This window comes from Lolium rigidum, chromosome 6 (assembly GCF_022539505.1).
Source record: "Lolium rigidum isolate FL_2022 chromosome 6, APGP_CSIRO_Lrig_0.1, whole genome shotgun sequence".
In the NCBI taxonomy this organism is placed as follows: Eukaryota; Viridiplantae; Streptophyta; class Magnoliopsida; order Poales; family Poaceae; genus Lolium; species Lolium rigidum.
Window position 1 is genome coordinate 332,855,041 of NC_061513.1, and position 14,352 is coordinate 332,869,392.

Here is a 14,352-nt window from a genome sequence, read left to right on the forward strand (position 1 = left end):
CAGGGAAAGTTCTGCATGCATGCGCTAGGACAAAGATTCGTTGATGTCAGCGGAATCTTTTCCAAATTTTAATATTAAAAACGTTTTAACTTTCAAACGACAACTTCAATTTAAGATTCTCTTTCACCAATAAATCCGTCTCAACGAAATCTTCAAAACTAGCACTCATGTTAATATGTTTCGACAACTTTTTTTTTGCTAAAAGTTATCAACCCTCTCTATTTGAATAATCAAATCTCTGTACCCGAGTGATCAACAGTAAATATATAAAATTATCAACCCCCAAATTTAAATTTGTTTGAAACATTTTGACAGATTTTTTTAGCTCACATGTTATTAGCGTATATTTTCTTTTCTAACAATTGCTTAACAAAATTTGCTATTTATTGAAAATGTTGCATGCATTCCCTACGAGATAAAAAGAATGACGTAAGCGAGAATCTTTCTTAATTCTAAAATTTAAAATGTTTTATCTTCCAAATGACAACTTCAATATAATATACGTTTTCACTAATGAACTCGTCTCAACGAGATCTTCAAAACTAGCACTCATGTTAATATGTTTCGACAACTTTTTTTGCTAAAAGTTATGAACTCTCTCTATCTGAGTGATCAACGGTAAATGTATAAAATTATCAACCTCCAAAGTTAATTTATTTGAAATATTTCTACGGATTTGTTTAGCCCACATGTTAGTAGGCGATATTTACTTATCTAGCAATTATTTAACGAATGCTATTTATGGAAAATGTTGCATGCATTCACTACGAGATAGAAAGAACAATGTAAGCCAGAATCTTTCTTAATTCTAAAATTCAAAATATTTTATCTCCTAAATGACAACTTCAATTTAAGATACGTTTTCACTAATGAACTCGTCTCGACGAGATCTTCAAAACTAGCACCCATGTTAACATGTTTCGAAAATATTTTTCGGGCTAAAAGTTATCAACCCTGAAGTACGTCATTTATCAACCGTAAATTATAAAACTTACCAACCCAAAAAAAAACTAATTTCATTTCGAATATTTTAGCGACTTTTTTGTAATTTACAAGCTATCAACCCGGTGTCTCGTTATTTATCAACGGTAAATATAAATAAAAATCAACCCTAAAAAGGTTATTTCATTTAGAATATTTTAGCGAATCTGTTTTAGTTTGCAAGCTGTCAACCCGGTTACCCACTATTTATCAACGGTAAAATATAAATAACTAACAACCCTAAGCAACTAATTTCATTTAGAATATTTTAGTTACTCTTTTTACTTTACAAGTTATCAACCCGTGGCCACGTTATTTATCGACGGTAAAAATAAAAATACATGGCAAACCTAAAAAAGCTAATTTCATTTAGAATATTTTAGGAACTCTTTTTTAGTTCACAAGCTATCAACCCGGTGCCCCATTATTTATCAATGGTAATTATAAATAACTATAAACCATAAAAAGTTAATTTCACTTAGAATATTTTAGTGACCATTTTTTAGTTTACAAGCTATTAACCCGGCACCCCATTATTTATCAATGGTAAATATAAATAACTACCAAACATAAAAAATATTTCATTTAGAAATATTTTAGTGAATCTTTTTTAGTTTACAAGCTATCAACCCGGTGCCTCGTTATTTATCAACGGTAAAAAAAACTATCAACCCTAAGTAGTTAATTTCATTTAAAATATTTTAGCGATTTTTTTGTTTAAAGTTATCAACCCGGTACCCCGTTATTTATCAACGGTAAATTTAAATACCTAGCAACTCTAAAAAGTAAATTTAATTTAGAATATTTTAGCAACTTTTATTAGCTTACAACTTAAAAATAGTACTAATTTGAGTAGCAAGTGGTAGTTCATTTAAGTTGCAATTGACCCCCCCCCCCACCTGTTATTTCCCACCTAAAAACCACTAGTCCGAAAAAAGAAATTATAAAAAAATAATCCAAAAAAACATGAATTACGGTACGAAATAACAACAAAAACGGAATTATTGTCAAAAGAATTGCAAATAAAGAGAACTGAGAGCGTGTCTCGTGCTGAAAAAAGTGCGAGATGCTCTGTACATGCATGCAACAACTTGTGAGAGCATGCCACGTGCTGAAAAGTTGGCTCATTAAATGTAAACCCATGAAATACTTTATGCATGCATGCAGTGTGAACGTTCTTGACTGTATGCAACTTGCAAGGTGGAACATGAGCTGTTAGTGTGAACACACAGCTGTATGTGAACACAATTAAACACTGCGCGACAAAAAAGGGAATTGATTTCGCGCGTGACGCGCAAGAAAATACACCGCACGAGCGGTTAAATGCCAGAAAATTCGTCTTAAGTACGTACTACTAAAAAACCAAATCCAACAATTGCAGTATTCTTAAACCCATTGATGATTTAGTTTCCACTTCGTACATACTAATGGAAGTTTTCAAAGGAAGCAATATATATAAAGGCTTACCATAGCAGTTTTAGAGAGGAAGTGTCATATCTAAAATAACATCAGCATTATTTATAGACTAAGGTAAAAGCTTTGCCTCATTCATTCATTAAGTAGAAGGTGCCCGATTTTTAAGAGAAAACCAGGCGAAAACCAACAACAACACAACAGTGCCAAGACACACCCACAACCACCCACACTCCCGCGAGGGACACACCTAGCCATCCTGGCTACCAACAAATGCTACACAAGAAGCTCAAGTTGGCCTATGCCAAACAGATGGCCCTTCGAGGAGAGACCGACAGCTCCGATTCTGAAGACAAGCCCCGGATAGGAGATGAGGAAGACAAGCGCCGAATAGGACCTTCACCAGACCGCCCCTCGAAGGTCATCATACACCGCCCGAAGGCAGCTTCGACTTGACAGCAAGAGGAGACCACCACGAAGACATCCGGACACGCCGGAATGGAGCCGACTAACATGACCTTGCCGCAACTAGACCTTGGTCACCACCATCGTCGTTACCTCACAAGCCTCCACCCGGAACACCCGCATCTCCGGTTGACCTCCTGCCAACCCAGATGCCTTGTGTGTACATCCCACCAGAGTGCGCGAAGGGGATCGCCAACTTAAAGACGACGCCCTCAAGAGGGAAACGACGAAGAAACGACGCCGTCGTCCGATCCCTTAGGATCTAGGCTTTCACCCGAAGAAGTGAACCCGAGGGAAGCGAAGGTCGGAAAGCTCCACGACCGCCCCCAAGGAGGATGGCGACATCCGCGAACGCCGCGCGATCAGGCTTTCGCCCGAAGCAACCGAAACCTTCACCTCCTCACGCGGCCGGACAGCAAGACGGAGCACATCGCCACCAGCCCTCACCCCGCTGCAACACACCTCCAACGCAGCAACAGCGCCACCGCCCCAAAGTAGCCACCGTCGAGATCCCGGAGCAGCCGCCCAGCTCCGCTGTTGCCCCGGCCCGACCAGAAACAGGACCACGGGCACCAGAGACACCGCGCACGCCGGGCAGAGCCCCACGGCCGGGGCGCCGCCTCCGTGACCTGCCTCCCCACCAGCCTTCCTGGCGGCCACCCCGCCACCGGGAGAGCGCGCCGCCGCCCAGCAGCCCAGAGATGGCCTAGGCCGGCCCGCACCAGGCCCTCGCGACCCGCGCAGCGGCGCCACGGCCGCAGCCGAAGCCAACGCCTCCCGAGCCTGCGCCGACACCTCCTAGACCCCCGCCACACCCTCGCCCCACCGGGCCCGCGCCACAGCACCCGCCAACGGGCCGCCGTGCCGCACCATGCGAACCCCACAACCGTCGCCTCAACGCGCGCAGGAGAGATGTCGGGGGCGCGCGCCAAGCCCTCCACCTTCAGCGGCCAGGCGCCGCCACCGCCGCCGGTGCCAGCGGCTGCAGTGGCCAGGGGTGGCCGAGATCTAGGGTGGCTCTACTAGGGTTTGGGGTGCCTCCGGAGTCGCCCCGCGCGAGAGAACCCGGAAGGTTTTAGACTTGTCAACATCAGCATTTATGAATACACTAATAATGCAAACTTGCATCTGCTATCTGGGGAGATATGTGCTAGGCAGGGCCGGCCCTAGGGGGAGTGCTAACACTGAACCTGATGAAGAGGGTCCACATGCAGTGGCCCAGCGAGAGCAAAAGGAAAGGAAGGAGAGCACCAGGTACCCACGGACTATGTGGTCTCGATGAGTGGCTGCTTAATGGCTGCCTATTAAGCATCGACGTCGATGACCGTTTCCATGATTGATGCCATTAGCGCTCTCTCTCTCCCTCTCTCTCGGGCATGAACCCAATCTTGTACTCATGAATTTGAATCTACGGTGAATTAATCCCAGCTATGCTAGGCGAATTTGAGTCCGAACTACATCTCTGGTTAAGTGTAGTGCTAACAAATCGCTAACGGCGGCCGGGGAACCTAACCCGTCCATCCTCTCGGAAGACCAAAAAAGGCCGTGCGCATGTGAGAAAATAAGTCATGGGAAGGAGAGTGATGGAGACGCGCCGGCGTCGGATGGAGAGAAGGACAGCCTGCCGTATGGCCATCCTTGGCAGCCGCACGGTCGCGGATATGGAGAAGCGACGGAGCGGTCGTGGAGATGGTGAGGCGGCAACGCTCGGAGGAATAGCGGCCTGCCACAGGGCCTTCCTCGGCGATGGCGTGCTTGGACAAAGGCGGAGAGGTGCCGGTACCCGGTGGAGCGAACGACTGCCAGTCATCGGTGTTGGCTGAGAGTCGTTTCGGGGGAATTTTACTTTTTGCCCTCGTTTACTTTGCCACTTTATCTTTTGCCCTTGTTTACTTCCTATTCATTTTTTTGCCCCACTTTACTTTTACACTTTATGTTTTGCCCTTTTCCTTCCGTTCTAAGGATAAGCCAAAAATTGAGGACTCAATTACCCCGGGCTCTTACTCTCGTCGATTGGCCTGTCCCCATGGACGCCGCCGACGAGTTGCTCCCTCCACGCCGCCGGCGAGCTCTCCTCTCCTCTACTGCCCTGACGCTCCCCTCCGCCCGAGCTGCTGCTCCCTCCGCTCTGAGCTGCTGCTCCCCTCCGTCTTGAGCTGTTACTTCCCTCTACGCACGCATTGGCCTCCTATCTTCTTGCGACCCCTGCTTGCCCTGCCACCGCTGCAGGGAGAGAGGGCAGGCGGGGAACTGACCAGAACGGCGGCAGTCTTGCTGTCGGGGCTCCAGACGGCGTGGATATTGGGACTGTGGGAGGCGAGGGAGTTAGGGAGCAGTGGATGCAGGCGAGGCGGGCCATGTCGTGGGAGGCCGACCCAAGGTGGAGCGAGGCGGGGCAAGCAGCGAGGAGGAGGAGGTCGAGGACGCAGAGGAGGATCACGCCATCGGAGTCGCCCGTGTGGCCGTGTCCAGCGGGATCGATTGCGGCCGCCCGTAGGACATGTGCATCGCGGCGGCTGTGAGCGCCGCACACGCCGGGGAGTGGCGGCTGTCGTCTACCTAGGTGATATAAGGTGCTGGTCGGGGGGTCTGGACTCTGGAGGAGAGTTGCTGGTTGGGGCGCCGCCGGCCAGCTGCTCCCTGGAATGGTCGGATGAGGCAAAGAGAAGGGCACGCTGGTCTTTGTGCAGTAGGGCCGGGTCAGCAGGGGCAAATCGTCGAGTGCCAAAGAAAATAGGGGCAAAAAAATAAGGGCAAACTAAAAGAGGGCAAAAGATCAAGTTGCAAAGTAAACAGGGGCAAAAAATAAAATTCCCCCGTCGTTTCGCGAGAGAGAAAAAAAAACTAGCAGAGAAGGTGCACAACGACCAAATTAGAGACGGAACCTGAAAACCGGGAGTCACCGGCGGGAACTGAAAACGGAAATTATCTCACAGTGCGTTCGTGTGCGGAAGCCATCACGCCTCCATCGCCTCCATGTCCGGGCGTGGGCACTGCCCTTGCAGTAGCTCCTCTACCATTATGGGTCCTGGATTTGGACTTTGGCAAGCTACCTCAGTCCTGCCCTCTCTGGCCGAATGAAGACCAGAAAACCTCTTAGAACATCTCTAGCAGAACCCATAAACTGGGTAAAACTGAATAATAACTGCCGATTTACGGGTTGAGTTTAGAAAATGGCGCAGACCAGTCACCGTAAACGAGGCAAAACCGAAAAAAAGTTTTCAGGCCGAGACCGAAAACCTAACTCAGCCTGTATTTGTAGGGACCGAAAGAGCGAACTGAACACGAACCTCTACTCGTGAAATTTCAGATCGAGCTAACTGCTTACGCCGGTACTATCGGCGGAATCCAACTAAATTCGCCGGAATCCAACCAAATTCCGGCGAGCTCCCGACGACATGGGGTGGAGCGGGGCTGGACGAGCTCGCTGCGGCGTGGAGCGGCGCGGGGCGGGCGAGCTCGTGGGCGGCATGAGCTCGCGCGGGGCGGGGTGAGCTCGCTGCGGGGCGGCTCGGGGCAGAGCAGGCGTGGCCGGGGAGGGCGGCGGGGGAGAGGTGGCGCGGACGGAGCCGGGGTGGGGCAGAGCGGCGTGGCGCAGACGAGGTCGGGGCGAGGCCGAGACGGGGCGGAGACAGGGCGATGCGGCGCGGGCAGGGCTGGGGCAGGCGGCGCCGGGGCGGTGCAGGCGGTGCCAGGAGGGGGAGGAACGGGCGGAGCCGGGGGCGGCGCGGTGCCGGCGGGGCCGGGGGCGGTGAGGCGCGTGCGGGGCCAGGGTAGGGGCGGGCGGAGCTGGAGCGGGGCAACCGACGTGGAACTTGGCCGGAGGATGGGTGGATGGAGCAAGGAAGAAGAAGAAGAAGGAGGAGGAAAGACAAAAAAAGAGCTCTAACATGTGGGTCTAGTGGCATAATTAAGAATATGCTTTTTTACAGTTTTTCTTTACGGATTTTGATCAGCGCCGGCACTTTTTCGACCTGTAAACACGAGTTCAGTGGCCTGAAAGTTCGCATTTTTGCGGGCTCTGCTAGAGATGCACTTACAATGTTTTAGGGCTAGAGGTCCATAGAAGCACAAGCCATACTGTAATTTGATAAGTACGCGTCCAAAACAATGTCGTAGATGTCACAATTTCTCCAAAATTTTGATATATTTGGACAGTCCGTCTCGAAAAAATGTCATGAATTTGTCTAAATTTTGATGCCATTCTGAAAAGGAAGTCGAGGTGGAGGGAGTATTACTTTACATATATATTCACGGAAAATCAAAACTGATCCCGTGTGCATACTCGGTATGTATATATAATATTTTTAAAGCTAAAAAAATTTGGAAATATTTTCTCGCATGTAGCATTTAGAGAGACATGTTCTATATGCACATGTCAAGTTTCACATAAAATCGATTTTTTTGTACCCTGTGTTTAAATACAAAGGCACAAAACATATATTGGTTTTTGGTAGAACAACTTTGCGAGCACATAACACGTTAAGATATACAAGTGATATTTTCTTGTATTTATTTAATATATTTTTAAATAAGTTTTAAATGCATTTTAACCAAAGGGTTTATATGGAGGGGGTACAGAAACATCGTGTCCATATATTCACAGATTCAGACAGACAGTCACATAGTAGGATCTAGAGTAGTCGACATATGACCATATCGCATCCATATATATACCACAAAATGTACATGTAAATATATATATATGTATATATGTGATTTTCATATATATTGTATGCGTATGCGCGTTAGAGTTGGAAGCGTACGTACGTTGCCCTAGCTAGCATCGTCTTGTCTGCTGCGCACCCTCACCTTGAGCCCATCCTTCATGTGGAGTATGATGGACAGCTTGGGTATCGCCTCGGTGCCGGCGACCTCCATCCGGAACCTGGGGACGACGGCAGCAACAACAGCTTTCATCTGCGAGAACGCCAGTTCCCTGCCGAGGCACGTACGGGGCCCCACGTTGAACGCCACGAACTTGTACGACGGCTGGTGCCGGAGCCGCCCCGCCTTGTTCAGCCATCTCTCCGGCCGAAACTCCAGACAGTCCTTGCCCCACACCGACTCCATGCGGCCCATCGAGTACAAAGACACGATCACCCGCCGCGTCGTCCCCACAGCTGCGCCGCTCGGCAGCGTGTCCGGGCGCACTGCCGCCTTGTGCTCGAATGGCACTGGTGGGTACAGACGTAGTGACTCTGACAGCGCCGCGTGGAGGTAGACCAGTCGCTTCAGCTCGGCGGCGGTGCGGTGCTGGCCAGACGACGGGTGCTCGTGGAGCTCGGCGAGGATCTTTTGCTCGACGTTGGGGTGGTTTGAGATCAGCCAGAAGAACCATGTCAGGGCGGAGCTTGTCGTGTCGCGGCCAGCGATCATGAGGTTAAGCGTCGTGTCACGTAAGAACCGGTCGAACTCGGCGCCTTCCTTGCCAACCTCCGCTTGGCACGCCAGGTACAACGTGAGCATATCGGCGCCGTCGTTGGTCTCGCCTCCGGCGGCGTTGGCACCGGCCGCGCGCTCTCGCCGGAGCGAGACGAACTCGGCGATAGACGCGTCGAGCACCTGCCGAGCCTGGTTCATCTTCTTGTGGTGGCCGATGTTTAGGTAGGTCTGGACCCTCAGCCACGCAATGGGCGTCACGTGCCGGTAGAACAGCACCTCCTCGGCGTCATCCATGGCCGCGGCGAAGGGGACTCGCGGGAAGTCGGCAGCAAGGCAACCGGGGTCGACGCCGAACACGAACATCGCCGTGAGGTCGAACGTGAGGCGCATGAACACGTCCTGCATGTCCACAACGGCGCCAGCGGAAACGAACCCGTCCAGGAGCGGCACGAGCCCGTTGTCGAGCTTGCGCGCGGTGCTCGCGGCGACGGTGGCGCGGAAATTCCCGTCCGACAGGAGCGCGTGCGCCTTGCGCCGCTGGAACGCCCACGACTCGCCGTCGGCGTTGAAGATGCCGTCGCCGAGCACGTCGAAGAGGACGGCGAACTCCTCGCCCTTGGGGTAGTTGCCGAAGTTGGCGGTGAAGATGTACGCCACGTCCTCCGGGTTGGCCGTCACGAGGACGTCGATCGGCGAACCCAAGGGCCCCCTGATGACGTGCGACATCCCGGGCGCCGCGCGCAGGAACTCCGTGAGCCAGTCGTGCACGCGCCCGGCGTTCACGCTGATCGCCGGCACCGCGCCCACCACCGGCCAGTTCGTCGGCAGCCCGTCCCGCCGGTGACACCTGAAGAGCAGCAGGACGACGCAAGCAAGCGACGCCATGATCTCTGCCGGGTACTTGCCGAGGAAGCCTCGAACCCACCATGACACGACCTCCATTTCTTTTGCGTTTGTTTAAGCCGGTGGAGTGAAGTGTTGTCGTGTGAGTGAGCTAGCTTAGCCTTTGTGTCATTTATATAAGTGGCTAGCTTAGGGTTTAGGTGGAGCGTCAAGGCAGCTTTCTTCTACCCTAAAGACCGTTCTGAATGATCTCACCATTAGGATATATGTAAATGGAATTTCAATTTCCCATTTGCTAATTTTAGGTTGAACGAGAATTAAGTTAGTTCTAGATCAACTCGATAACCATTAGATTTGCATCGTGATTCATGCATACGAGAATTACACATGGGCGTGTACTTGCACATGTATGTGCAATTGCACATCTTTTGCCGGAGTTGCACGTGAATTACACATAAAATTAGGTGACCATGAATTAAGCTAATTCTAGGTTAACCAAGAGTTAGCCGTGTCCTTTCAATTTAGCTAGTCATCTTCCAAGAAAGATAAGGGTGTAACTAATTTTTAGTCGAATTAGTTCTCATTCAGATGACACTATCAAATTTTAGTTGCAACGCATGTTGCAACTGATTACTAGCACAAATCATAAAGTAATCTAACGGTTTAAATTATTTTTTCTTAGTTGCATTTCCACATGCACTTTAATCTTATTCAGATGTAACCCCACTTACAACTGAAAATTAAAACTTAGCAATCCAAATTGCAACTCATACGAGCACGTATTCGGTGCAATTGGATGGTGTAGAACTTAACTAAGAACTAGCAAATCTGAGAAGGTAAACCCAGAAAGATTAGCTAGTCTATTTCAAGGGTGCAATTGAATTGACTGCCCTCCTAATCCCCTTACCCCGCTCTTCCTGTCGTCATCACCAAAGGGCTACCATCGCCGGAAGCAACCCTCTAACTGAAGGAGATTATATATGCGAGTTGTTGCCATGGACAAGTAGGCACCGCAAAATAATGTTTCAACAAAGTTTGGGCTCTTCTGGAGTCTTTGATTTGATTGAATGGAAGGAAAGCGTGTAGCATTCGTGTTATAGCTAGCTACTGTACACATGGATTGAGTTGCCACCAATGTAACTAGCTACTTGCACCATTAGTTCCTGTACAGATAAGAGTGTTCTGGTGTACTGACTCTTCTCGATGAGCAATCCAACAGTGCTGTATAATTGTAGGTGGTTAGAGCAAATGCCTGCGAACCGATCATGCGAAGACTGATGACATGGAGATTTATTACTCCCTCTGTTCCATTCTATAGTGCCTATTGTTTTTTGGCACGGAAATTAGCGCAAGAGTATTTTTTACACAAGACCCCTAGCTGAACGATTTAAGATCAACGTAAAATTTGCGAAATCCATATCTTCCTAACTTACCATAACAATTTTGGGAGCTGAACGATTTGGGAGCTGAACGAAGAGGGGGTAATTGAAAAAAAGCTAAGCTACAACCTTATATTCTGAAACAAATGCCAAAAATCTATAGGCACTATAGAAAGGAACGGAGGGAGTATTACGAAAGATATTTTATTTTAATAGGAAAGCGAATTTCAAGATTCAAATGGTCATTATTCAGAGAGCATATCGGCACTGCTCCCTCTATCCCACGAAAGTTGTCTGAGATTTATCAATATTTAGATGTATATAGATGATATTAAATAACATTTAGATACATCCAAATTTTAATAAATCTCAGACAACTTTCATTAAACGAGGGAGTAATAATAAAGAAGAGAAGACCCAACCACCCAAGTAGTCAAGTTTGAAATGGCAGTCGAGAGGATCACCCTTCCAACTGAAAATGAAAAATATATAGGGACCCATGCATGAATTCTCAAAATAACTCTCATAATTTCTCTATTCTTTTGAGAAAAAGATAAAACCGTTGAAGGGTCAGAAGCCAGAAGATCACCTATCGAGTGGTGGGTCGAGAGTATGGCCAACCTCTATATATGGCCCAACCTAATCCCGAGAATAATGGGAGATTTTACAAATTTTGACTTTGCACCAATCTAAAACACAGTGTAGTTAGAGATAGGGAGTACAATGCATGATTCGTACCAAGCCATGTGTCCTCTACACCGACCGGTCATTCATACACATAGTAAATTTCAGGGATGCCTCGCGTCGGTGGGGAGAGGGGGTACGGATCGCCGTCGACCTAGGTCACCACTCAGAACTACTAACTTCTATATATACCTCTTTGCAGGTAATAAGTTGAATCTGTGAAAGTGTTGTATAACTTTCTTGATGTAGCGAAGTTTTGTTGTGTCGTGCCTGTGGTTATTTACCCTTCTTCGAGAATGTTTCCACGTTAAAATCCGTGTTTCTATGTTTTGGTTTGATCTTTCTTCTTTATATACCGGTCAAGATTATATCAATGAATGATATATCTCATAACATCGGGATCCTCATTGTCTTCTGCTGAATGATGGATGTGCCAAAGTATAAATATCCTAAACATTAATTGTTTGTATCTAATAGTTTTGACTCGATCTACATAGCTTCTCAACTACTTTGAAATGGTGATAGGAAAAACATTTATTCACATCCTTTTCGATAGGGGAAATGTGCTGTTTAGAGATAAACGGTGTCTTAACGAAGAAAACGAGAGATGGTATTTTAACAATATCTTGTACCGTTAAATTTTTATTTCAATAGTGTAACCTAAATCATGTCATGTACTAATGTTTGATAGAGAATGGAATGAATGTGAAACATGTCAACTCATATGTGAGTGAAAGTGATTTTTTTGTCACTGGTTCTGCATGTTTTAAGCCAACACAAAACTTAAAAAATCTAGGTATATTGTACTTCTCAACCGTGTGCAATGAAGATGAAGTATGCAAGTTTCATAGGCGGTCTTTTTTGGAGAAACCGTCTTCGACAAAGACTCTTTTTTGGGGGTGACTATCAAACCCTAAAACAATTTCAGCCCACGGTTTCTCGCCTTATTGGGAAGGGATTTGGGATCACCGAGATCAACGTAAGTACATGTAGCATAGTAATCTAGATTGCCACCATGAATGACCTTCTCGGAGTGAGAGGGAAAGCGGGTGTTGAAAATTAGATTGTATCTTTCAGTATGGTTACACATGCAGTATTAGTACAGGATAAATTCCACAAAGAAAAATAAGGAGGAGGAGTAGCTAAGGGACGATGTTATAGAAAATGAGAGGAAACTATTTCACGCATTGTACCATATGTATTCACTTTGCAAAAAAGTTCTTATTATAAACAATTAATTTTTGTAAACCCTAGGGGTGATAATAAAAGATAACGATTGCTAGTTCTTAGCTAGTGCTCAGTCAACTCCTACACCGTCTAATCGCATTACGGTTCGTGCATATGAGTTAATTGTAAGTTGGATTATAATTGAGTTTTTCATTTTTCAGTTGAAAGTAGAGGTTGTAACTGATATTTTTGTAGTTGAAAGTGAAAATGCAACTAAGAAAAATGCTTCGGATCATTAGATTTATTGCGTGATTCGTGGTAGTCATGAGTTAGATTTGATAACGTTATCCGACTAAAAACTATGTTAATTCTCAATCGGCTAGGAACTAGTTACACCTAAAACTAAATGATAATGCCACAACTTATATCTACTGGTTTCTCTCAACAATGTAGATGGCTAAAAGAAAGCAGGTAGTCTCTACCATTCAGTCTTGTAGATGCCGACTCCACCTGCGACACGATCCAGTATTAGTGCTCTCGACATGGACACAAACTCGACGACACAAGAAACCTAATGAAACGAGTGCTTAAGCTAACAGGTAGGGGTCGAGGCCGGTCGTGCTACAGAGGCGAGCATGCTGCATGCCAGACCTGTGTGGCCGTGCGTGCCGCAGCATTAATCGTGAAGGCGATATCGATGCAGGACGCGTCGTGTTCTCATGGAAATCACATAATACTCGCATTAATAAACTTCATCCATACGATACGTCTGATATCCATCAGATTGTACTCTGGTTTATAGGCGCGCTTGCGTCCCTCGCAAAATCGAAGTGATGGGCTTGCCCTGTTGCCGTGTACATGTAGACAGTGCGAATTAAAGTAATAATTCAGAGAGGTTCTGGCACGCTTCTGATGTGCAGCTTCGAAGTGATCTATATGGGTTTTAGTTGCTCACTACAGTCCCGTACTTAATTAGTTGACCATTAGTACTAGACACATAGAGAGGATCAGAAAACGACTTTCTGGATGATAAACTGTGCATAACCGTGGGTGGTTAGAGCGAAGAGTTAGGTGCCGAGATCACAAGCGGAAAAAGTCTATTTTAAACCCCTATCTGGTAGAGGTTCAGCGAAATAAACCCTGAACTTCAATCCCTATCGTTCATATCACCGCAAATCCCGGTCTAAATCAAATCTTGAACCTGCTTTGGGGAGAGAGAAAAAATAATTTTCGAAATTTCTGCTCTCACTGACTACATCGGTCCACGTGTCATATTAATCTTCCCAAACTTTTCTTCCCCAATATTACCGGGCAGCCACAATGAGCAAACTCGGCCTTGAGATCAGACGGGCATGAGATAACGTTTTTGCTTCCGTACGCACCCACCACAAACTCGCCAAACCGCGAAAACACGTGGACGGTTAGGATTCGGTCATACCGATTCGGGTCTGGGGGCATGATCGTCATTTCCCGTGGACTTCGGGTTTGGCTGGGTTCGTATCAGCCCACGTACAAGCCCGTATGACCCATACCTCTATGTATTATACGCCTACGTGTCCACGCGCGGCCACGACGGAACCGCCGACATATAAATGTCTTTCTCCCCTGTCCTCTTCACCACATCTATCCAAAGCAAAAGCAATCCCCAAATCGGGCAAAAAACCCTAGGTCAAGAACAAGCAGAGCTCGCTCTCGTGCTCGTTCGCGCTCGTCCATGGAGAGGGGGAAGGGGAAGGAGGGGAAGGGCAAGGAGGCGGCGGTTGAGGCAACCCGCTTGGCCGCTTCATCGGCGGGCGGAGCTGCCCCGGATCCGAGCTCCGCTTGGGGCCGCGAGGACGGTGGCTGCACCGGCGAGCAAGAAGCGTGCGCACGAGACGGAGGCGCGAAGCGGCGGCGCCGGAAGAAGAATCGGAAGAACCGCGAGAGGCAGGAGAGGAAGGCGGCGGGGGAAAAGATCAACAGCCCCGACGACGTGCCCACCTTCGACGAATCCGACTCCGCCGACCCGTCCAAGGTAAATTTCTCCGCCGACCCC

General features: G+C 47.8%; 1 protein-coding gene across 1 annotated transcript; it reads right to left on the reverse strand.

Annotated features, from left to right (window-relative positions):
• Nucleotides 1-7,635: 7,635 nt before the first annotated feature.
• Nucleotides 7,636-9,186, reverse strand: LOC124664818 (alkane hydroxylase MAH1-like). Its single transcript, XM_047202252.1, has one exon. It carries the CDS (start codon nt 9,184-9,186, stop codon nt 7,636-7,638), a length of 1,551 nt encoding a protein of 516 aa, XP_047058208.1.
• Nucleotides 9,187-14,352: the final 5,166 nt, after the last annotated feature.